This window comes from Primulina tabacum, chromosome 4, assembly GCF_025594145.1.
Source record: "Primulina tabacum isolate GXHZ01 chromosome 4, ASM2559414v2, whole genome shotgun sequence".
Taxonomy (NCBI): domain Eukaryota; kingdom Viridiplantae; phylum Streptophyta; class Magnoliopsida; order Lamiales; family Gesneriaceae; genus Primulina; species Primulina tabacum.
This window is the reverse complement of record NC_134553.1, coordinates 2,050,764-2,074,468: the sequence shown is the minus strand read 5'-3', so window position 1 is coordinate 2,074,468 and position 23,705 is coordinate 2,050,764. Positions and strand designations below refer to the sequence as shown.

General features: G+C 34.9%; 1 protein-coding gene and 1 pseudogene across 6 annotated transcripts; one reads left to right on the top strand and one right to left on the bottom strand.

Annotated features, from left to right (window-relative positions):
• Window positions 1–1,675: 1,675 nt before the first annotated feature.
• LOC142541322 (DNA (cytosine-5)-methyltransferase 1A-like) lies at window positions 1,676–3,566 on the bottom strand (annotated as a pseudogene).
• A 4,756-nt stretch (window positions 3,567–8,322) lies between these two features.
• On the top strand, window positions 8,323–22,989 carry LOC142542312 (protein MICRORCHIDIA 6-like). 6 transcript variants are annotated; one of them, XM_075648890.1, is made up of 19 exons: window positions 8,324–8,478; window positions 12,840–13,142; window positions 13,347–13,421; window positions 13,529–13,563; window positions 14,090–14,168; window positions 14,302–14,391; window positions 14,460–14,532; window positions 16,383–16,461; window positions 17,519–17,647; window positions 17,752–17,850; window positions 17,982–18,083; window positions 18,230–18,367; window positions 18,567–18,659; window positions 19,187–19,238; window positions 19,329–19,440; window positions 19,753–19,961; window positions 20,099–20,211; window positions 22,029–22,072; window positions 22,236–22,989. In XM_075648890.1, the coding sequence occupies exons 2-19, from the start codon at window positions 12,848–12,850 to the stop codon at window positions 22,309–22,311; spliced, it is 1,893 nt and encodes a 630-aa protein (XP_075505005.1). In that variant the 5' UTR covers window positions 8,324–8,478; window positions 12,840–12,847; the 3' UTR covers window positions 22,312–22,989. The 6 variants fall into 6 exon arrangements, 3 of the variants coding, with proteins under 3 accessions (XP_075505005.1, XP_075505007.1, XP_075505006.1); XM_075648891.1 differs by lacking the exon at window positions 8,324–8,478 and adding an exon at window positions 11,796–11,977; XR_012819500.1 differs by lacking the exon at window positions 22,236–22,989 and having other exon boundaries at window positions 8,323–8,478; window positions 19,753–19,924; window positions 22,029–22,065.
• The last annotated feature ends 716 nt before the right edge of the window (window positions 22,990–23,705 follow it).

Sequence of the window (23,705 nt, the reverse complement as noted above, 5' to 3'; positions counted from 1 at the left end):
CAGTATGCTCAGCGCACCCGCGGTCCAAAGTGTAGCGCACCCGCGGTGAGACGTGTTTTATGAAGAATAAGCCACTTGCCCCTTTTCATGCATGAGATGTATATATATATAAATCGGCCCTTTTCTCCTCAGAACAAGAAGAAAACGAAAATCCAGGGAAAGCTTTGATCCTTGATACTAGAATTCGATTCGCGAGGAATCCGTCCGTCTGATTTTGAATCCGACTTCCGCCCGTCTGATTTTGAATCCGACTTCGGTACTGTGTTCCTATCGACGCAGGCTACAACTGGACGTAAGTTGTGTTACGTTTTGATATGTTTTGAAATTATGATATTGGGGGAATTGTGATTTGACTGATATATTGTGTTCTGGGTATACTGATCAGTATATAACTGAAGTCAGATCGAAGAACGGGCTGAGTATGTAATTGTTATGATTTTCTGAAGTAATATGATCGAGATTTTACAGATTTGATATCATGACCTGTTCTTATTGAAGATTATGATTCCTATTGATATCGATTATGAATTATGGTATTATTTCTGTGATGTTGAGAGTGACGGGGCGATCGAGACTGTATTATTATGCCATCGAAACATCAGTAGATTGATTGTGATCAGATTCAGTATTGATTGAGATTGTATCATGATATCGTTGATATGGATCAGATTATGTTTGATTTGAGTATTGATCAGAACATGTTTTGAATTGAGTTATACATTGATACAGTATATTCGATATTGTCATTTCAGATTTGAGATGGACAGATTTGACTTCGAGACTTCGACTTCGTCAATCGAGAAGACAAAGGTATAAGTCAATGTGGTATTGGGAGATCGACTCAAGTAGGATATACTTGAGTTTCCTAAATCACATACTTATTGTTATTATATGCATTGATTTGATTTGATATGCTTGTTCTATTGATTTATAGAAAGCACGTATTAGATGAGTATTAGACGAGTGATCTTGTGACAGAAGTTCCTGATAGTGGTGGGATCGCCACGGGCACATTGCACGATGTCACAGGATAGTGAATTGGCGATAGTGCCAAAGTCTGTGACGGATAGGTCAAGACACCGGATGTTTGGATATATCGAAGTGGATAGAATTGGATTTTCTTCTATTACTGATGTTCGATATAGGAATACCAACATCTGGAAACCGGGAATCCCTAGACTAGGAGTGAGTCTAGTCTGAGACGTGGAGTCACGAGTCTGATTTACGATTTCATATTGATTATGTTTCAGATTTAATACATGTCACTGATATTTGTTACATGCTCTTACATTGTTTATATGACTGCATGTTTCGTTAATTTATACTGGGATTTATTCTCACCGGAGTTATCCGGCTGTTGTCGTGTTTGTATGTGTGCATGACAACAGGTGGGACAGGTTCAGGGTCGAGCAAATGAAGATAGATCGTGATTAGAGTGGAGACTACGGACTTGGATTAGAGATAGGGTTTGGACACTTGACATTTAGTTATTAAACCTTAGCTCGAATGATTGTATATAGTACCAGACTTGTACTTTTAATATACTGATATGTATATTTGCATGTATTCCATTACGTTCCGCAATTTTAAAAAAAAAATTAGACCCTGTTTATTATAATTGATTTAATTGTCCTGATGATGATTAATAACATGATTAGCGTCTGGGTCCCCACAGTTATATTGACACCTTTTCATCTGGAAGATCGTGCAAATCTGCACCAGGACGCCTGAGAATCCTCACACCTAATTAGGTTAATCTCAATCATCTCTTTTGAGTGAGATTATTTAATATCTCCATGTTTCCACGAATTTTCTTCTGAATCATGATATAGGTCCACTTTGAAACTGCATTTCAATGTATAAATGTTAAGATTATGACTTTTATCTAACTCACAATAAAAAATTAGCTCAAGAGAGTGAGTAGTATTGTCCAAGTCCATATATGCAACTCCTATAGATTTTATATAACTGATTTAGAACAACTAACAAACTTCCTCACGTCTAGGAATGAACATCTAGATCGTGAAGTTTACAAGTGACCCAACTATAGGTAGAACATGTGGTCCAACTATGGGTAGAGTCCAACACATAATAGTGGAATATGAGCTCTGATACCATGTTAAGATTGAGACTCTGACATAACTCAACCCCAAAAGCTAGCTCAAGGGGAATGATTATCCAAGTCCATATATGCAACTCTCGGGTATTTTGAACATTTAGAACGTGAAATTTACAAATGACTCAACTATGGGCCGAATAGTTTGTCCAACTATGGGCAGTCTAACACATAACGATAAAACCTGAGCTCTGATACCATGTTTTGATTGAGACTTGAACATAACTCAACCTCAAAAGCTAGCTCAAGGGGTGAAAGACTGTCCAACTCCATATATGAAACTCCGAGAAACTCTATCCAACCAATGAGAGACATTTTAACACACCATCTCACGTCCAGAAATGAACAAGTGGAGCGTGAAGACATTAACGGATGACCCAACTATAGGCAGTCTAATACATAACGGTGGATCTGATTTCTGATGTCATGTTAAAATCGATAATTGAACCTAACTCAACCCCAAAAGTTAGCTCAAAAGGGAGAATTGTCCAAATCTATATATAACTCCAAGCGATTTTATCTGATCAATGTTTGACAACTAACAATAAGAAAAATTAATTATATGTGAACTATGGAATATCTGACGTCCTGACCAATACTATTACACCATACAACTTTTTCCCATCATTAATACCTCTATGCTTGCGTTAGATGCTCCATTGCCCACTAGCGGGTGATCTTCAATTGTATCTCTGACAGTAAGAAAACGCAGCGGAGCTCCTGTTGCAGTACTCCCAACAGCAGAGTAATACAGAAAGTGAGATTTTCGATTCTGGCGGCGCAAAGACATTTATTGGCTCTGGCCACTCAAGCAGCATCCCTTCAGGAGATGCGGTCCATGTGATGGCTCTCTTCCTCGTCTGAGGTACTCCGAATGCACCAGCTTCAAGGATATCGAATCTCACCTATCCATAAGCAACAAATACATATAAATACTCCAGAAAATATAATAAATTAAAAACCTCATTCTCTCAAAAAAAAAAAAAAAATCCAACAACATGTACCTGATATCATCTCAGGAATGGAAAATAAAGTTAAGCGGAATGTCCGCCCTTAGTTAAAAGTCACAAAATTCCGCACATTCTCCGGAACGAAAAACTTTGATAGATAGTAGTTAGTGAACGATAAAAAAAGTTAAAATCATTTCACATTGAACTTTACTCCAGGTACTACGATTGAATCTATTCATTCCAGAAAAACCCTACAGAAGAAACTGTGTCCACTTTTAGCAATGTTGTTAATTCATTTAGTTTGGAAATCTGAAAGCGGATTGTTTACACAACAATGAAAAGAATAGATTGTTTAAGTTTTAACCATCCTAGCAAGGACGTCTTCCATTTATAAAATCAAATTGCCCTGGCAGTGGGAGATTATCAACATCCACCTGGTTCAATGATGCAGCCAATTTAGTGGCCTCAGAGGTCGAAATGCAGTCGTCACCACACACCATCTCATGCCAATTTAGTGGCATCACCACATTTTTGCATCACAACCCTGTATATAAATGGTTTCAGTAAATATTCTTTTATGTTGATGGCATGTCCGAGATAGCTATGTGCAACACATCTGTGTGTATGTGTGTAACTTATTTAAAACAACTTATATGTTGTACATGTTGTTCTAGGAGCTTATAAGTTGTGATATCTTATTTTATAAATAAGTTGTTAAAATATTTGGATGAACTTATTTCATACACTTAAAATTTTAATGTGTTTTGTATTATAAGATTTTTTATTGTTAAAATTACCAAAAATAATATAATAATGTGAGTTAATGTAAGTGGTTAATATACATGAAAATACTTTTATAATTTTAATATTTTAAAAAATAAATTTATTTATATTTATATTTATAAAAATTTATGTTCTTTGGAGAAAAAATATTTAATTTTTTTAATGTGTGTAAATAAAATATTGATTAAAAAATTATAGTTACTAATTTACTTAATAAAATATTTATGTTTTTGTTTTTATATCATAATAAAAAGATAGAATAAAACAATATTTTAAATTTGATAAAAAAATAAAATAAAATGGATATTTGAGAAGATATATAAAGATATTTCGGAGAAGTGAAATATAAAAATAAGATATTTTTGAATAAATGAGGGATATCTCAATGTTTTAAAAACAACTTATAAGCTGTCAAACAATTTATTTTAGTAGCGTATAAGTTGTTTGTAATTTTTTTACCAAACAAACTATGAGAGCTTGTAAGCTCTGCAATTGTTAACGAACATAAAAGTTAGTTATTCTAAGTGTCTCAAACTTAATAATATAGAATATATAATAATATAGATAATAATATAGATACTAACTGAAATTTTTAATTCTGTTTGTTTGGATTGGTTTTTGATAAAATTGATCAATTCATGTGATTTTTTTGATTTTTTTTTAAAAAACTGACCCTTAGGAAAACCAATTCAAACAAATGAAATTAAATATTTCAGTTTTTTTTCTGAAATAATTGAATTTTCAGAAAGTTGATTAAAATTTTAAGTTTTATTTAGAAAATGTAAAATAAAACTGAATTTAATAGAAATTGAATTCTATTATTTTAAACTCAACAATCTAAGTAATGCTCTCAAGTGTTTAAATTCAGATAACAAATAAATACAATGGTTACAAAAAAGGAAAGCGACGAAATTGGAAACGACGAAATATAATGGGATTTCCCTCTTTATTGGCTTCGAGCCCGTTTGGTATCAAAAGTTTTTTGATTAAAAAAGTGCTTTTTTAAGTTGGCTTTTAAAAGTGCTTTTTTTTAAGTAAAAGTTGGGTTAATATTGTGTTTGGATGAATAGATAAAAAACACTTTTTAAATTAATAAATGTATTTGGATACATATCATTAAAGTGCTTTTTTAACTCATTAATTTATATATATATATATTTTATAACGGATTTCTAAACAAGTGTGATGTATAAATATAAATAATAAAATCCATACCAAAACAATAAAATATTGAAATCTTAAAAACCATAAAAACAATTGTTAATAACAATGGTTAATGTTTACATTCTACTTTAATTTATTTAAATAAAAACTAATAGTTCAATGTCGACCTTGTATTGACAGTGAATTTCTTATGTCATCTCTCAATTCTTTCATTTCCGTAATATTTCTTGTGTTGGCTCTTGCCATCTCGTACCTCTGTCATGGACATAAACATTTTCACCATCTTGCTTGATTTCTTGTAAATCATCAATATTTTCGAGTTGTTCAAGAATATCTCCAGCCGCATCGTATCGCCTCATGAAATTGTGTAAAGCAAAACATGCCACTATAATTTTAAATCGAGTATCTAGACAAAATGTGGGCATATTTTGTAATACATTCCACCGTGCTTTGCACATTCCAAATGTTCTTTCAATAACCATCCTTAAACTGGAATGATGATAATTAAATACTTCATTTTTTATCTGAACTTTAGAGCCAATCGAAATTGAGGTAAATGATATCTAGTATCTTTATACGGTCCCATAAAGCCTTTGAAAGTAGGATAACCTGCATCAACTAAATAATATTTACATGCAAAAAATTAGAGTTAAAGTGTAAATATTTATCTAACAATTATTTAAAAAAACATATAAGATATATTAATATCAAACCTTCAGGTGTGAGTGGAAAATGCAATCTCTCTCTGCGCATAGCCTCTTTAAAAATTTTAGAATCGTGAGCAGAACCTTCCCAACCAGCACATACAAAAGTAAAGCACATGTCGAAGTCGCATACAACCATAACATTTGTTGAAGTATACCATTTTCTTCCAATGAAATCTATTTGCTTGCTAGGCGGAACACGAATGCATATATGTGTGCCATCAATACCCCCTATACAATCTTTAAAATAAGGCCAATATCTTTTGTCATACTTAATATATTCAGGGACATCTGTAAAATTAAGATCGATAGGTTTGATGATATCTCTCGACAACTTCCATATGGACTCTAAAATGCTGTGAAACTGTCTTGAAACAGTTTCCCCCGAGTGTTGAAAACGCTCTTGAACATTTCTAACTGAAGCATGTTGACCCATCATGTACAAAAATAATCCCACCTTTTCATATATATCAACTCCTTTTGTTGGCTGTAAGCTATATTTTTGGAGTAGATCGTCACATAGTTTATAAAAAACATGTTTCCTCATTCTAAACATTTCAAAGCATCGTGTCTCATTACCATTCAATATCTCTGCCACCCATTGAGACCCTGATAACCACGATGTCATACATTTTTCTTTAACAATATATTTCAAAACATAATTCGTAACACCACACAAGAATAACAAAACCATTCTTTTCTTAGAGACATGTGTATTTATAATAGAATCAACAGAAACGTCGGAATCACTTGATGCATCAGAGTTATCTGATATAGTGGAGCCTGAACTCGCAGACATCCTGTGAAAATATATGAATAAAGATAAATATATAAAAAAAACAATAAACATTGAAAGTTTTAGATTATTGCATTAAAAATTTAAACATACTACTTAGTAAAGTTGACTCATCAATCAATAAAAGAAAAAAACAAGTGCATTATTCAAGTATTTTTCCTAAAAACATAACTCATGCTAATAACGCTTCAAATCATCTTTAGTGAATGTCTTTACCCAACCAAGCTGCAGTTCCGAGTCCTTCAATCCGATAAATATTTGTCTATTATGCTTTTTACCCAAAACTCTAGTAACTATGAAGAATTGACCACTGCCAACCACCATACCAGGCAAACTACGAATAACCTACAGACAATTTTCAATGCTACATGGATCATCTTTTGGTGTTTCGTGTATAGACTTTTGAGTATCAAATTCTTGAAAGACACGATCAAGTTGATCGGCTAACCTAGTGGCAATGAGACCTCTTTTTTCCCCACTCTCCCTTCTTTTTCTCTTTCCTTTGCTGCATAGAGTTGTCAGCTCCCATTGTTAAGTTTTCCATAAATTCTTGGCTTTCAACATTAATATAAACATCACTTTGAAACTCTCCATCTCACTGAACATCCCAATCATTTGTATCATCGTTGAAATTATTATGAATTGGTTGATCCTCTGATGGTGCTATTGCAGCATAGCCAGTTGCTATGGAACCTTTAAATATATTTTTCAATAAATCTAAATTCTTGGGTCCCCTCAATCTAAACTTTGCATACTCGGGATTTTCCTGTAAATTGCAACGTAACAAAAATAAATAAAAATAATTGATTAAAAATTTAAAATGTAGTATATAAATTATGTACCTTAATCTTATCCTCCCACCAACTATTATCAGCTTGCACGGTCATCTTGTTATGATCCCAACCAAGGCCAGTCTCATTATTTCCAATAAGTTGTGCCCACAGTGCAAAATATTTTCCCATTTATTTTTGAATTGTTTTTTATTCAAAGAAAGTCCCGTTCTCTCATGAAATTTTGAAACTAAATTTGTGTACCCCGTTTTGTTTAAATGTTTGGTAGGCTTATTGCCGGATTCAATTTCTTCCTCACAAATTTTTAAAAATATTTCGGTATTCTGATCAGTCCAATCCGCCTTATTATTCCCATTAGCAACAAATCCAGGTTCAACAATCTCAATCGTATATCTAGGTAATTGACTTGGATTTGATAATCCTCGTTTAGGAGCTAACTTCGAATACATTATATATTCAAAAAATAAAACATAAAAAAACAATATATTATCTAATTCACAATATCATAAATGAAAAAGTAATACAAGCAAGTATTAAATAATATTACAGTAATATTATGGTATATAACATATTTTAATTAATATAATATTATATACGTAATACACAAGAATTGATGAATATTATATACGTAGTTGAAAAAAAATGGAATAAGCAAATACTTTCCCCTTCCTGACTTCCTGGATTTATCGGATCATTGACCGAATTGTAACATAATTATCTAATTCACAATACGTAATACAGACGTAAATGAATAGGGAGTGTAGATTCTGCAGCAAAAAGAAAGCAGAAAAAAATGAACGAACAAAAACTCGACGGAAAAAAAAAAATTGTACCTTGTAGAAGAATGGAGAAAAGATTGAGAGGAGGCTACTGGTGGATATTTTTTTTAAGATTATTAAAAAAACTAGTGAAAAAAACTTTAAAATAGGGCTTTTAATAAAGCTCTAATTTCAACTTAAATGAGTGCTTTTTTTAAGCACGAAAACCCTCTTCATCTGTAAATTTATTTATTTCCCTTCTTTCTATTTACTGCCGAGGGTTTCCGTCCCTCCGCCAACCGCTACTCATCGGATATACGTTCGCGAGCTTGTTGAGGGTTTAACCGGTAAATGATTCGAAATCGGAGTCATTGTCGCGAGTAATCCTATTCAGCGGAGCATTTACTTCCGGCGAGGTATTTTTACTTTTGAGCCCTAAAGTTTGTGTGCCGAGTACGGAGTGCAGTGTCCAATCTCTCTCTCTCTCTCTCTTTTCGATTCGAAGAAAAGCATAATGGATAGTTTCTCTCTTTCTAGTTGACGATGGCTTAACGTGGAATCAGTAAATTGTACAGTATCGTCGTTTATCCTTGAGCGCTTGATGAAGTTCGAATTCCGCATGATTTGTGGTTTATCCCTTATCTGATAAAATGTGGTTTATCCCTTATCTGTTTTCTTTAAGAAAACCCATGTAAACCCTGTGACACATTTTTTCGAATATTGAGTTGGTTTGCTGATAATTAATATCTTATTGTTCTGGAGATATCTGTCTGTTTTGGGTTTATATCATGACTCGATAGGAATCTTATACCTATAGGACTCTAACCACCGCGATTCACCATCATTTCAAACTTTTAAATACCACCATATATAGATAGAATCTCAATTATTTTATTGAAAAACTTCCACCATTGTTCTTGGTAAGTATATTCTATATTCGGTAAGATTTTGTTGAGATTTTCATAATAATTTCAATTGATTTTATTCCCTATATTTGATTTGTTTCCTTGTAAAATTAGTTTTCTAAGCTTATATATAGTCCTTGTTTCCTTGAGTTATTTATTTATCAATTCTATATGAAAAAACATCAATTTAATTTCTAATTGGCAAATACTTTCACCTGTTTGCATTTGAAGCTTAATGCTTAGGTATAACTTTCTTTCTTTTCACACCTCTTTGACATTTTGAATTAAAATCACTGTTAATTTTTTATTAGAATTTGTTTGAAGATTTTGTTCAGTTTAAAAGAAATGATATTATATTTGGTGTTCTTTACAAGGGATGTCTAACAAGATCCATCGAATTGGAACCAAACCACAAGGTTCCCTTTATGTCCTGACTGGACTCCATTTGAACCCACCACCCTTGGTGCAGAACTGATTTGTAATTAGTAAGTTAACCAATTCAGAATCAGAACTGATACAAAGCCATTTAATTTTGGTGATTAAAAGGGTGCTTCCCAATTCAGTTAGATGTCTGAATCTTAATCTTGACCCACCACTCTTCAATCGAATCTTCTAAATTATCAAAAATCCGTCTATTCCGCTCCACCCACGCTGACCAACAAATGCAATGAATTATCACTGTCCAAAAAATTCTACCCCTCCTGACAAGGTCACGTCCAAGATCTACAACAAATAGTCCAAGATCTACAACAAATAGTTTTGTGTGTAGATCTTGGAACTACCCAAACCAAACCCATATCCTCCAAAGCTTTGAACCCAAGACACACCAATGACCGGAAAGAAAGACTCGTACAAAGATTTGACTGAGAATAAGCATGAAGGATCCCCGCCCCAGACCATCATCAACTCCTCAACCAATCTGACCTTTTCTAAAGACCCTACCAATGAACTGAGCTCAACCACTTCCTCATCCTATCCTTCATAAAATGCAAAACCAAGGATAATGGAGACGAAGAGCATAAAATGGGAAATGGACTTACTATGAACCGATGATAGCTGAAATAAAATGGGATAGAGGTCCTCAAAAGAAGTATCCCCCATCACCTATCTTCCCAAAGCCTGATCTTATTGCCCTCTCTGGCCACTGCCCTCATTAAATGGCGACAATTCGGATAATTTATCGAAATAAACTTCCAAGGACTTCTAATAGTTCCATCGTTTACTAAATCATCGCTCAACCATTATCATGTAACCGTATTTACTTACAATGACCTTCCATAACTGTTCCTCCTCAATATTACACCTCCACAACTATTTCCCCTAGAAGGGCCCTATTCCGCAGACAAATGTTACCAATATCCAAATCCTTTCTTTCTTTAGGTTTACGGACTTGTTCCGACACAACCATATGACAGTGTGAATCTCCATCAACCATCCCATAGAAAATCCCTCACAGTCCTCTCCATATTCTTTGCTATACCCTCTGGGACCCTAAAAAGAGACATGAAATACAATGACATCGCATTGAACACTGCAAAAATCAAAGTTAATCTTCCTCCTAGACAAAAACACTTTCATCCAATTTGCTAGCTTCTTAGACATCTTTGATAAAAAAGTTTCCGTAATGACATTTTCATCGGGTTTCCGGCCAATGGAGTTCTGAAAATCCTTACCCAACTATCACAATAATCATACACTACGTTTCTATTTATATTCTGACTCCATCTTTCAAAGGACAAAGTAATTCTCTTTTCAAAGAAACATCTCCTCAACCTTATATAAAACGCGGAGTCCTCATTGTTCGGCCACCACACTGTATAATTGGCTTGAAATGGAAAAATTTCAATGCACCTTTTGACTGCCTTACCAAGAACAACCCGAATCAATTCCCAAGAGATATCGACTTCCTACATAGTGATAATAAGTGCTTCACTCCGGTCCTTATCCTTACCATTTAAAAATTTGACCTTATCTTCAAGAAAGGTAGATGCTTGCTTACTCTGTGCACAATCAACTTTATCGTATGGCTGAGAAACTCGCTCTCGATGTACTCGCGTATTTACCAGCACCTCTTTCTTCCCACACAGGGCTTTGGACAAATGATTAGCCAAATACTTCCACTCCCACATAGCAATACCACTCGACAGTATGGTACCCTACCTTTTACCTTACTGAATGTATTTAGTCACTTCCAAAAAGCTACCTCGGTTACTGCGTTGATGCCCCTGAATCAGTTAAAAACCAGGAATGATTTAGTATTATTGATGTAATCCCAAAGCATCGAACACAACCATCGGATACTACCGAAATTTGCTTCCAACAAATAACTTGCATTCCTAGTTCTTTATCTAAGACAAATTGAAGTCTCCCCACTACTACTACCTAGCCTGATTAGAAACACTTTCGGTTGGGCCGAGTCTAGGCCAAGTGAACCCGAGTAAGCAAAGGAGTAGAGAGGAAAAAAAAGGGGAGATAACCAAGACAAGATGAAGATACACCAACAAACAAAGAAAAGATGAACGATGAAAAAAAGAATACTGGTAGAAACTGGAAGATAAATGATTGAAACAACGAGAAACAACAAGGCTTGGATAAGTTAAAAACCAGAAACGACTAGGGATCAGACACTTGCCGGCAGCCAGCGAGGACCAGCGGACCACGTGAAGGGGAAAAGAAACTAAGCAGAAATAGAAATTGACCACCCTCTAACTAAACATCAGCAACCAGAAGACGACTAAGGGAAACGAAAGCGGCAGGTGACTGTTGACGATGACCAGCGAGGGTCGGAGACAGAGGATGAAGGCCTAGAAAGTTGAAGACTGGGCGGCTTTAGTCTGGAATAGGAGGGAGATGCATTATAAAAAAACCACTCTCTAGGGTTTCTAGACGACTAAGGGAAACGAAGGCGGCGGCAACTACCGGCGACGACCGGTGAGGGTTACCGGTGGTCTGAGACAGAGGAAGGAGGCTAAGGGTCTAGGGAGTTCGCATGGCCAGCTCAGTGAATAATGTGAACACTAAGAGGATTATATAGTTACCTTATTAAATTCAATCTTGTTCTTTTAAATATCCGTGGTAATGGGTATAAATATTCATATTTTATTGGGGTTACGTTGTGGATTGTGTTAAAAAACAATGTTAGAATCTTGTTTGAGCAGTTCTAATCGGTGAGTTGGGCATGCTAGTTGGAGTATTGAAGTTGGTTAGTTAAATTTGTTGATGGAATGAATCATTCCATACATTTTGCCTACAAAACAACAAGAAGAAGCCTTTATCTCACGAAGTGGGTCGTCGTCCGCATGTTACCGGATTGGATTTAAGCGGTTCCGGATTATTAAGTAGTGGAATCAAACCAATTCGACAACATACCTAATTAAACCGGTTCCATATTTACCGAATTGAGTATTTAATTCAATCCAAAACTGAGTTAAAAATTAAAGGGTTGCACTAGATTTGACCGGACTGTTGACCGAATTAAGAATGACTAGGAGTGGTCCAACCACTTTTCTATTTTGCTTCCATTAAAGAGTATGTTCTACTTCTGAAGTTCGAATTCTCTGATATAAGTTTAAATTTCTATACTCTCCTCTGGCCTTTTTAAATTACACGAGGTAAGTTGATGAATAAACCTTGCCCGAACCGGTCCACTCCGAGCAATTGGATAACAGGAAAGTTGTCGGTGCATTCTTACCGCTGGCAAAGTTTATTCAAAGTTTACCGAACAATAATCTTTCAAAGTTTACTATGTCGCCTTTTTTTATTCTGACTGAAAAAACTGTTTGATGCCCTCACAATTTTTATATTTATAAAGGAAACTTGTAATCCTTTCTTGGTTTGATAACTAACTCACATATGTTTCATTTCCTTTCCAGTCTCTGAAATGACCTCTACCGGTGTCAATTTAAGTAGCATCCACGGTCTTGGAGAGGTAGATGAGAAAGCTGTGAAGTTGGAGCAAAATTTTGTTAAAATATATTTGCAATCACAAGAGGATAGTAGGTTGGGTGCTTTAAATACTGAACATGGTGGCTCACATATCTGGGATAAAGGGCAGTTTTCAATTGATGATTCGACGCTTTGCTCCACATCATCAATAACTCCAGCACCCATTAGTAGGCAGTTTTGGAATGCTGGATACTATGACGAGACGCATAATTCCAAGCCCACCTGTGGAGGTGTTGTGCTCTCACAAAACTGATGTTTCCCCTTTTCGTGATAAATGATCTTTGACATTCTAATTTTGAATTTAGACACAAAACATTACCTTTGCTGTGTCAGCTTTTAAATTTTGTGCGTGGTTCAATCAAATTTCTTATCCTTGCCACCATTAATTGTTTTTCAACTCTTGGTAATCTTAAATTGTGCTCTTTGGTTATCAGCTGGAACAGGTTATCTTCGTATCCACCCCAAGTTTCTTCACTCAAATGCCACTTCGCATAAATGGGTGTTTGGTGGTATGTGCTAGTTGTGCTGTTTCCCAGTTTGACATGAAGATATCATATTGGATATGGCTTCAAGTATATATTTTCTTATGCCATTTTTACTTCTTCAATTTTTACAGCTATAGCAGAATTGGTTGATAATGCTGTTGATGAGGTGATATTCCATTAAACTTTTATCAGTTATCTTCATTCTTCTTTTTACGTGTTTGCCTTGTAGCTCGGGGTGATGTAAAGATAAACCTTGAAGCTATGTTGTCAATATTTGTCTCATTGCACTCCTATCAGCTTCAAGGTTTTGACGTTTGAAACTATGGTTTAATCTCAATAATTAAGTTATGACGAGGTTATATTGTTCCTTCCCTGCCATGGAGATGTATGGATTTTATTTGAATAAAAAATTGCCTTGGTGTGGAATCTCCTTTATTTAGCGAAGTGAGGATGACAAGTATCTGAAGGTGACAATGATTAACATTTGCTGTCCCTGTATTTAGTCTCTTAGTGATAAAAATCAAATGTACTTAGCATTGACGGGGATCGGGGATGAGTTTGATTTCCGGATAGGTTAGGATATCTTTGAGGGATGCAGGTTGCAAGTTTATGGCAAATTCTACTTCTTGTTTGTGTTGAGTGGTTATGCTAAAGCTGGTTTGGTATTCATGTTTTGTCTCATCAACTGGTAGACACGCAATGGGGCCACCTTTGTCGTCATAGATAAAACTTCGAACCCAAGGGATGGGACACCAGCATTGCTCATTCAAGGTACTTATTTTTCCTTTCATCAAATAATATGATATAAATCTTTGTCCATTGGTTATGCTTCTAATTAACAATCCGTGTTTGATAAAATAAATTAAAGTCACATAATTGTAAACCGTGATGATTTTTCTTTTAGATGATGGTGGTGGAATGGGCCCAGAAGCAATACGCCGTTGCATGAGTTTCGGTTTTTCAGATAAGAAGTCAAAAACCACTATTGGACAGTGTAAGCATGAAAAATATCGTTTATTATCTATTTGGCTCCTGAAAAGAAGTTGACTTCTAGCCTTTCAGATGGAAATGGATTTAAGACCAGTTCAATGAGACTTGGCGCTGATGTTGTTGTCTTCAGTCGCCACAAGGACAGGTCCGTTCTTTTTCTGGTTTTTTGGTTAGTGGAATTTATAATACATATATATTTATTTGTGAGCTCTCATTAGTTTGCATTCTGTATCATAATCTACTGTGACGTACTTGAGGTATTCATATATAATATTATGATACATATCTATTTATTTGTGAGCTCTCAATTAGTTTGCATTCTGTGTGATGTTCTATTGCGACACACTTCAGGTATTTGTATTTGCTTGAAATGCTTCTGATTCTCTACTCTCTTTTATGTTAAAATAATGGATTAAGTACCTATAGATTTAGGGTATGACTTCTTTGAAAAACTGATGAATTGTGCTTGTCCGGGTGAACGAGCCACAGAAATATGAAACTCCCTTTTTAGAGGCATCAACTGGGGGGATCTTTGTGAGGAGGTTATTGGAATGGAGTGAGACAAATGTTATTTACTGTGATGTATTGGGGCTGTTTTTGAAAATAGAAATGAATCAGGGGTTGATCGTAGTTATTAGGCCCAAGGTGTGCTTCTAGGCTCAAGACATGAGAAAGATCGGCATTTGTGTCTAGACATACTGAGGACAACTCGTCAACTCGCCATGGGCATAAAGTACGTGTTTTGGTGTGCTTTAAAGGCCAAAAGTGCATTTTAAGCATGTCTTAACTGAAATTATTCTATATTTTAAGTGTTCAGTGTTCTATAATATAATTTAAATCTAGTTTTGCTTTTATAAGAATTTTCATTTTATTATTTTATAGTGGCTTGTGAGTTACAGATTATATAATACATGATATAAAAATGCTATTTCTTGGAGTGCTTCGCTTCGATAAGTCTCATGCTTCAACTTGTGCCTTGAATCCATGCTCTAGCTCACTTATGCGTCGTAGTGCACTTTGTGCCTTTAATAACTATGGCGTTAATGTAGTAATATCACTCCCTTTTAGGCTTTTACACTGGAAAAAGAAAGAGAAGAAATTATCTATGAAATTGGCTTCTGGGAGACATTAGGTTCATGGTACTCCCAAGATTATAAAGCATATAACTTTTGCATTTGAGAATGCTTGATGATTTCTGGTCTCTAGGTAGAGCATGAGTTTGTTTTATGTTACGTTACAGGATCTCAAGTCATTACTGAAACTGGCTTATAAGCTGTAGTTAGTATGCTGACGTGGTGAATGTTAAGTGGGCACTCAACATCCACAGTGTGCATAAATATCTTGTTCTACCTCTCCCTTCCTATATTGTCAAAGTGTTTGGTCAGTTTAGATTATTAATTATTAAATGAAGAATAAATATTAAATCCTACACTTGGTAAAAAAAGGTTATGTATGACCTTACTGAGTTTGCTTCACGGAGCAGCCTATCAATATTCGTAGTTGCTATATACATTGGAGTGATAAATCTTATTGTTCAAAGACGGTGGTCTGTCATCAGAAATGGTTCTCTCGTTTTTTTTAAAAAAACTCCTAAAACTTTTGTGAAGAACTAAATATCTGCTGCAGAACATTGAATTCATAATCTTGTCTCTCAGCGTGGTTAAAGTATTTATGTGCTCATTTTGCTGACAACAATCATATTTCCTTGTTGCTAATTTGGGTTGTAACAAATACTAGTGTTTTGTTGCACATCTTACAGATAAAATTTCCCCGATCTGTCAAAATAAGATTATATTATGGTACTTCAATACTTCCCCCCTTTTTTCCAATTCCAACATGCAAATGATCTAGCAAGTTTTCCAAATTTTGAATTACAATCTTGATTCGTGAACTTTTAACAATTAGGTAGGTCGATTTTCTTATCAAATTTATATTTCTTTTCTGAATCCTAATTTGACCTTATTTATATGTATAACCTTCCTTATCTGTGACCAGGAATTCGACACAAAGTGTTGGTCTTCTATCATATACATTTTTAATGCAAACACGGCATGACAGAATAGTGGTTCCCATGGTGAGGTTTTGTCCTGGTCTAATTTTGTAGGCAAATTGTTTTAGTTCACAGTTTCGGTTCTTTTTAATCCCAACCGGCAGTTGAACTGGTGAATAGAAAATTGAATATATTTTTCTTTATATATCTGTTTTTAATTTTTAGAATTTTCCTTTATGAGCATATTTTCACCCGCCTTTTGGTGAAAACATTTCACGCGCATGACCACCTGTTTGTTGGTTGAAATGTTTGACAGGGGACAAGTCCTTTAATCTGTAACAATGAAAAAAAGAAAGTCCAGGCCTTTACCTCGTTTACTCTTTTTCCATTTTAGCATTCTTGAGAAATTTGGCAAAGGTTTTATTTCCCATATCTTTGGCGTGGTGCTTGGATAGTAATAGCCTTTGGAAGTTGATATGACCGGTAATGATTATGATGTGTAATGTGTTGTCCTGTAGTTGTTGGAAAAATGGAGACAAAAAAATTGATGAGAAATTTGTTTATTTATTGTTTTGACCCGTGCAGTTATACGGTGTTCTGGAAAATCGAGGAAATTTTTTTTGAGAAAATGTTTAGGCTGACAGATTTTCACAATAACTACTGAAATAAAAATTGTTACAAGATCATAACCAAATAGAGTCTTTGGCATTCCAAAAGTTCACAGAACAGGGATGGGTGAACTTGTATATTGTGAAGCATAAATGGATTTATATCCTCTAAGTTAGCGATTCCTTCTCACTTGGTTCGGCTGAGAGACACTTCTGTTAAAACTCTTTAACATACATTTTACTGTGATGTACCTTTATGACACGGAGTAGCCAGCTCAGCTTCATGCTTATTTTTTAAAATTTCTTCAGATGCTAAAATCAATTTTTTGCTGTGAAGTCATAGTAGGTGTATCCTTGATATTAAGTTCATGAATTATTGCCGAATCTTGTGGTTTTATTCTTCTTGTTTCTGAGTAATCAATATTAACATTATTATTCCCATTGAGGAAAGTTTTTTTTTTTTAATTTTTTTCTTATAGTAATACATGCTGGATATGCCTAAAAGGTCTCAGCATCCATTTACATTTGTGCAGGTTGATTATCAATTTGACACCCAAAATGGCATGTGGAATTCATTACACAATGAACAACGTCATGAGAATAATCTTTCCATTTTGTTGCAGTGGTCTCCATTTTCCACAGAAGCTGAACTTCTGAAGCAAGTACGCGTAGCTTTCACGGGGCTAGTCTCCTTTTGTCACTCTCAAGTTATATTATCCTCTCATGACCATGATTTGGAATCTTTCATTTTTTCTCTGTTGAACAGTGTGATGATGTTGGTCCTCATGGCACCAGGATAATAATCTACAATCTATGGCGTGACGATCAAGGAAAAATGGAGCTCAATTTTGAGTCTGATCCGGAGGTTTATGTTTACTCTGAAATCAACGACAATCATATGTTGTGCTTCAACCAATTGGGTTTTTTTTTCCCTATTTATGGGTGGTCATATTTTGTAAGTTTAATCTTGATCTTTACCGTATTCGATGCTATCAGGACATTTGCGTATCTGTGAAGGAAACCGATACCGCAAGAGTGAATTCCCGGATGGCATTAAGTGAACAGCATCTTGCTAATCGTCTTCGCTGTTCACTCCGGGTATGTTTGGACATTGTGAAATATTTTACTCTTTGTAACATGTTGATAACATGGCATAACCTATTAATGCTTTGTTATTTTGATCTTTGTAATGTGTCGATAGCATGGCATGACCTAATTAACTCTTTGTTTTCTCACCCCTACAGGCATATTTATCAATCTTATACTTGAGAATTCCACAGAACTTCTTCATATTATTGCGTCGACGGGTTGTTATTTATCACAGCATTGCTAATGATCTCAAATTTCCTGAGTTCATATTGTACAAGCCTCAGAACGTGGAGGTTGGGAAAACTTTCATTGTACTCATGAATTTGCATGACATGTTACCAGCATATTGCGGACTGAAAATATCATGTCTACGTTAATACCCAAATGCATTAGTGCAGTTCATTGAAACAACTGCCCACAACCTTTCTGATTGCTGTTGGACTTTGATGTCATTAAACTTTGAGACAACAATTCTTCGTTTTATGACTGCAGGGTCAGGTTGTTACGACAGTTGGGTTTCTGAAGGAAGCTCCGAATGTGAATATCCATGGCTTCAATGTTTACCACAAGAATAGATTGATAATGGTAAATATGTTTCCATTAATTACATTTTGTTATTTGCCAGTTATATAATACATTGTAGAGGACTCCTGGTCTGCCTTGTGAAAAGAACCTTTTTGGAGAATAAACTGTGTTTTTTTTACTATTGAATGCTTGATCGGTAATATTTTGTCACATGACACTTTTATTTTGCTCATTAATTTTGTGTTATAATTCTGCACGCCAGTCGTCGTAACAGACTAAGATCCAGTAAGTTGGCTATAGTGAACGCAGAGCAATGACAAATTCCAGATATGATTCTTTCTGATGAAATGAACGAATGTTAGCTAACATACGTGACATTTGTGTGCTTGTGTGTGTGTGTGTGTGTGTGTGTGTAGTGCTGATGCTTTTGTTCATATTTTTTGAACATGTTCAAAAAATGAAAAAATTTATGTAGCTAGAAAAATCAACCAGACACGTGCAAAACAATGAAGATATAATGGTATTGTTTTAGTTGTTTACTTCTGCATGCATCCTTCTTATGCATGGCATATTGTTTGCTTTTGCAGCCATTTTGGCATGTTGTAAGCTATGCTCGTAGCAGAGGCAGAGGTGTTGTGGGTAAGTGTTTTGTATCCTGTTACTTCTTGCGATATTTGACCTTATTGAGCATGGTATCTTGTCACCTGACTTGCTATAAGGGTATGGCAGGTGTTTTGGAAGCGAATTTTATCGAGCCAACTCACAATAAACAAGAATTTGAGCGAACTCCAGTTTTTCAAAAGCTCGAATCCCGCTTGAAAGATATGACTCAGGAATATTGGTAAATGATTTGTTTGAGAAAAACTTGGAGGAGGAATTGTTTTATTAGATAGTATTATTGGCTTTCCACTTTTCTTCATCACTTAAGAACAGAACGAGTTGAGAAGTATATGAACATCTGCTACTTTTTCACAAATAACGTGATTCTTCAAGAAAAGAAACGTGTTCTCCTGTTTGTGTCTGTTATCTGTACTTCTTGTGATTTACAGTGTTGTATCTGCATCTTGAAGAATTCAAGATTTGGTCGTTAATGTTGCTTACAGGAGAAAGATGAGATTCATTTGGGCTTATGAACATTCTTGAAGTTTGACAGGGATTATCATTGTGGACTTGTTGGTTACGAACCTAAGAAACAACCCCGTCCAGCGATTGCACAGTTTTCTTCTGATTCAACACAAGATCGTGGCACATATCAACCTATTTTGTTGGGTGAAGATTCCGTGGTGGCTGCTGGTGCAAAATTTTCTGTAGCTGCTGGACATGAAGTAAATGCCTCTTTGAATCGAATGGCACCAAATCGTGGTATCTTTAATCAAAACTCAAAAAAAGTTTAGAACTCAATAAATGCTGATGCTCGATCTTGAGGGGAGAGGCAGAATTACTCTGCAGATTGTCATTCTTGTACCTAACTTGATGATGTTTTACATTTTGACCGACAGGAGTAGCTCTAAAAAGGAAGGACAATGATCACGTGGTAGAATCTGCAAGGGAAAAAAAGATGGCTGTGAAAGGGCCCCGAACAGCTTCTGTTGTGCATGGTCAACGTGTACAGGTATGCGCGTGTGTTGAATGATTTTAGTAATTTATGGGCATTATAGAAAAACCTGGATCTTATTGTGCATTCCTTATAATTTCAGAAATTCAACAAAATACTCTTTTCAGAATAATTCTGAAATATGGTTCTCCATACACCATCCATGACACGTGTTCCTACACACATGCTCTGAAAATCATAACCAATATGCAATGAAAATGCATACCTTATGTTGACTATGTGGAAAGTCTTCTTATCATAATTCTCTTGGTTCATACTGGGAAGATGAATTTGATCCACACTCTTGTATCTGCTTTGAGATTTTATGACAAATGTGCCTAGAATTTGGTTATAGATTTTGACTCAACATTCTCTTCAATCACATATTAAACTTGGTAGGTTTGATGGCTCTGTCTATGTTTATTTAACATAATTTGAAACCCGTATTAAACATAACTGTTGTCACGCCCTGGGGCAGCAGTCGGCCTCATAGAAACTACTTCGTATCCGTCCTCGCTTTACGAAGATGATCAACTCAAGTTGCTATATGAGTCTATTGTAAACCCTTATAAAGCATTTTAAACTTTCATTTTCTATCATTGTGAGACAAGGGGTATCACAATGTTCTCTTCGTGGCCTGTCTCTCGATCCACTAGTGACGGGAATCTAGTGGTAGATTCTACAAGTTCAAGAGTCCCCTCCTGCACTTTGCCCCGCATGTTCAATAGGTGGGCCCCACCCACGTAACACTTTACCCATCTTATTTCCCATTGTCCCTTCTAATGACCGTTTCTGATACCATTATGTTACGCCTCGAGGTGCGACTGCTTAATAGGTCTCAATAGAAACTAATTCTCATCGTCATCGTTTTACGAAAATGGTTAACCCAAGTTGTCATATGAGTCTATTGTAAACCCTTAATTCAGGGTATTACAACTGCAGTATACTATCATGCTTGGCTCATAGTTGATGGTTATCTATACTATCTTATTAAGTATGAGACACTTAGAGTAACTAACTTTGGTGTCATGGTCTGTTTTAATAATTATATATATTAATAAAATGTTAAAAGTTTAATGCAAGTTATATGTAGTTCAGCGGATAAAGTCATTGTTTCTTGGGGTTTAGGTTATAAGTTCAATTCCTATTGAGATCATTTTTTTATTCTTTTATTTTTAAATTTATTTTTTAATTTATATATCAAAATTACAGTGTAGTCCCTCACTATTTATTATAATTATATTTTGATCTTCATTTAAATATAAATCAAATGAATTATAAAAAATATTATACAAGCACGTAACGCGTGCGTCGGTGCACTAGTTTGGGAGAAAGGCTGATTGTGGTGGAAATCAATTTTCAAATTTTATGTGAAAATATATCAGTTGTAACCAATGGCGGTCATTTTATTTACTTAATTGATACTTTAATATCATGTCTAATCTGGTTGTATATCTAGAGACCTATACCAGAGACCATTTCGGGTTGGATCCAGTCAATGAAAATCACAACCCTTTGAAACTGTGCTTTACCCCTTTTTTTTTAAATGAAATTCCACTTACACAAGCCAAGTCCCCTTTTCAACTTTGAACCGTCTTTTCACCGTGCCATCAAATTGATCTCTCCTAACTTTTTTTCCTTGAACAAAAATATTAGCTTAATGAGAAATGCCCTGGTTTGTTGGATACTTGGATTAATGACAGCTTGAATTATTCAGCCTGTTTTACATTATTCATATGTTACTTTTCATATTTTTCCATGTGGAAATCTGTGGCCGACTTTGACCTTCTTTTTTGTATCATTCTGTTGCTCCTGCAAACATTTTGGAACCCCAGGAAGCCGTAAGCATAATTCAAGAAAATCAAAAGCGCCATGCTCAGTAAGTATAAACGTTGTTTTCATGGCTTTAATGAAATACTTAGGAATGACCTCACTAAGCTTAACACCAAGAGGCAAAGTGAATCAACCACAATCTACTGGGACCATGAATCTATGATTTACACTCAAGTTCTTATTCTTGTATCTTTTCTTCAAAATAACAGATGTGAAGAATATAAGAAGACCGAGGGAGAACTCAATTTCACGGTAAGCCAAACCACTGTGCGTTCTTTGTTTTAACCTACATTGCCGCTTTTTTTCTTCTTTTTTTTCTCTCTTGTTTGTGGGGATTGGCACACATCTAGCAGAATATTCAGGAGGATTTTTCCATCAGTGGGTTTCAATTGTTCTTGAGCCCCCTATATTGAAGTTTAAGTAACGTAGTGATATGGGGTATGAAGTCCAAAATGACATAATTGACACGAAATGTGCCCTGTATGCAAAAGCGAAACCAATCTGTAGACTCCAACATTCAAAATGACTGCTCCTAATGACTATTTAATGACACCATCGAACGAATGAGCAAATGTTAGGTCGTTTGCTTTGCTCTTAACTTGTAAAATGTGTCGGTCCATATTTTTCTTTCATAATTATATCATATTGTGTTTTATTTCATTACTGGTGAAAACTAAAATCTTTTGTGTGCGCGATACGAATGCAGATACACGTCTTAGGGAAGAGATACAAGAAGCAGAAAGGGAGTATGCACGGTTGCTGCTTGAATCAAAATTTTTGGACAGGGTTATAAGGGGAAATAGTCGCGAGTAACATAGATCGACCTCTTTTTTATTAGAAATTTTTCTTTCCTATTTTTTTCAATCTCTCTGTGTTACCTTTGTAATTTTGTTTACATTATTTTTTGTCATCTACTGCTGCAATTTTCAAAATAAGCATAAAAATAAGTAAGTTTTCCCGTCACACTTGTCTGATTATTTCACCCAAAAAAAACTTCCCTTCTGGTTTTGCGAAGAAATATATCGATCCCAAACTACGTGCTTATGCAAACCAAAATTCTTGGTTCATAAAGAAGTCTATGAGTCATCCTTAAAAACTAAAGTTTCCTCTTTCAACAAATGAAGTATGCGTGCACCGCGTTTTTATGAAAATTTGGTGGTTGACCTGAAAACAACTGGAAAAATTGTGTAAATCTCACTTTCATCCTCGAGGATTTGAAACTAGCGTCAAATTCATTCTTGATCTTTTAATTTATTTCAATGTCATCCTTGATCTCTCTTTGGGGGTTAAAAATCCGTCCAATTAACTCCACTTTTTGAGTTTTTAAAATTAAATATAGTAATAATTAATTCCAATGTTTACTTTAAAAAAAAATTGAATTTCGGTATTGCAAAAATTCAAATATTTGTTTTGTCAATTTTATACAAATACAAACTTGTATAATTAAATTAAAATTATGTGGATCATCAGTTTTAAGAGAGAAGGTTAAATGAAGAATATTTTAAAAAGTTGAACAAGTGTAATTATAAATTGCACAAAACTTAATTGTCTTCATGTGCTAAATTAGTAAAATAATAAAATTAAAATATAGAGTAATATACCCAAAAAATTGTAAGAAAAAAGTTGAACGAAGAGAATTATACATGCCTAAGCCAAGTGTCACTTGTGTATCTCTCTTG

What these genes read in the sequence shown, in the direction of transcription:
- LOC142542312 (XM_075648890.1), top strand. Translation starts at nt 12,848, where the DNA reads ATGACCTCTACCGGTGTCAATTTAAGTAGCATCCACGGTCTTGGAGAG. An exon ending in GCATAAATGGGTGTTTGGTG is followed by an intron (nt 13,422 to 13,528) that starts GTATGTGCTAGT and finishes CAATTTTTACAG; the next exon opens with CTATAGCAGAATTGGTTGAT. An exon ending in TCGAATGGCACCAAATCGTG is followed by an intron (nt 19,962 to 20,098) that starts GTATCTTTAATC and finishes TTTGACCGACAG; the next exon opens with GAGTAGCTCTAAAAAGGAAG.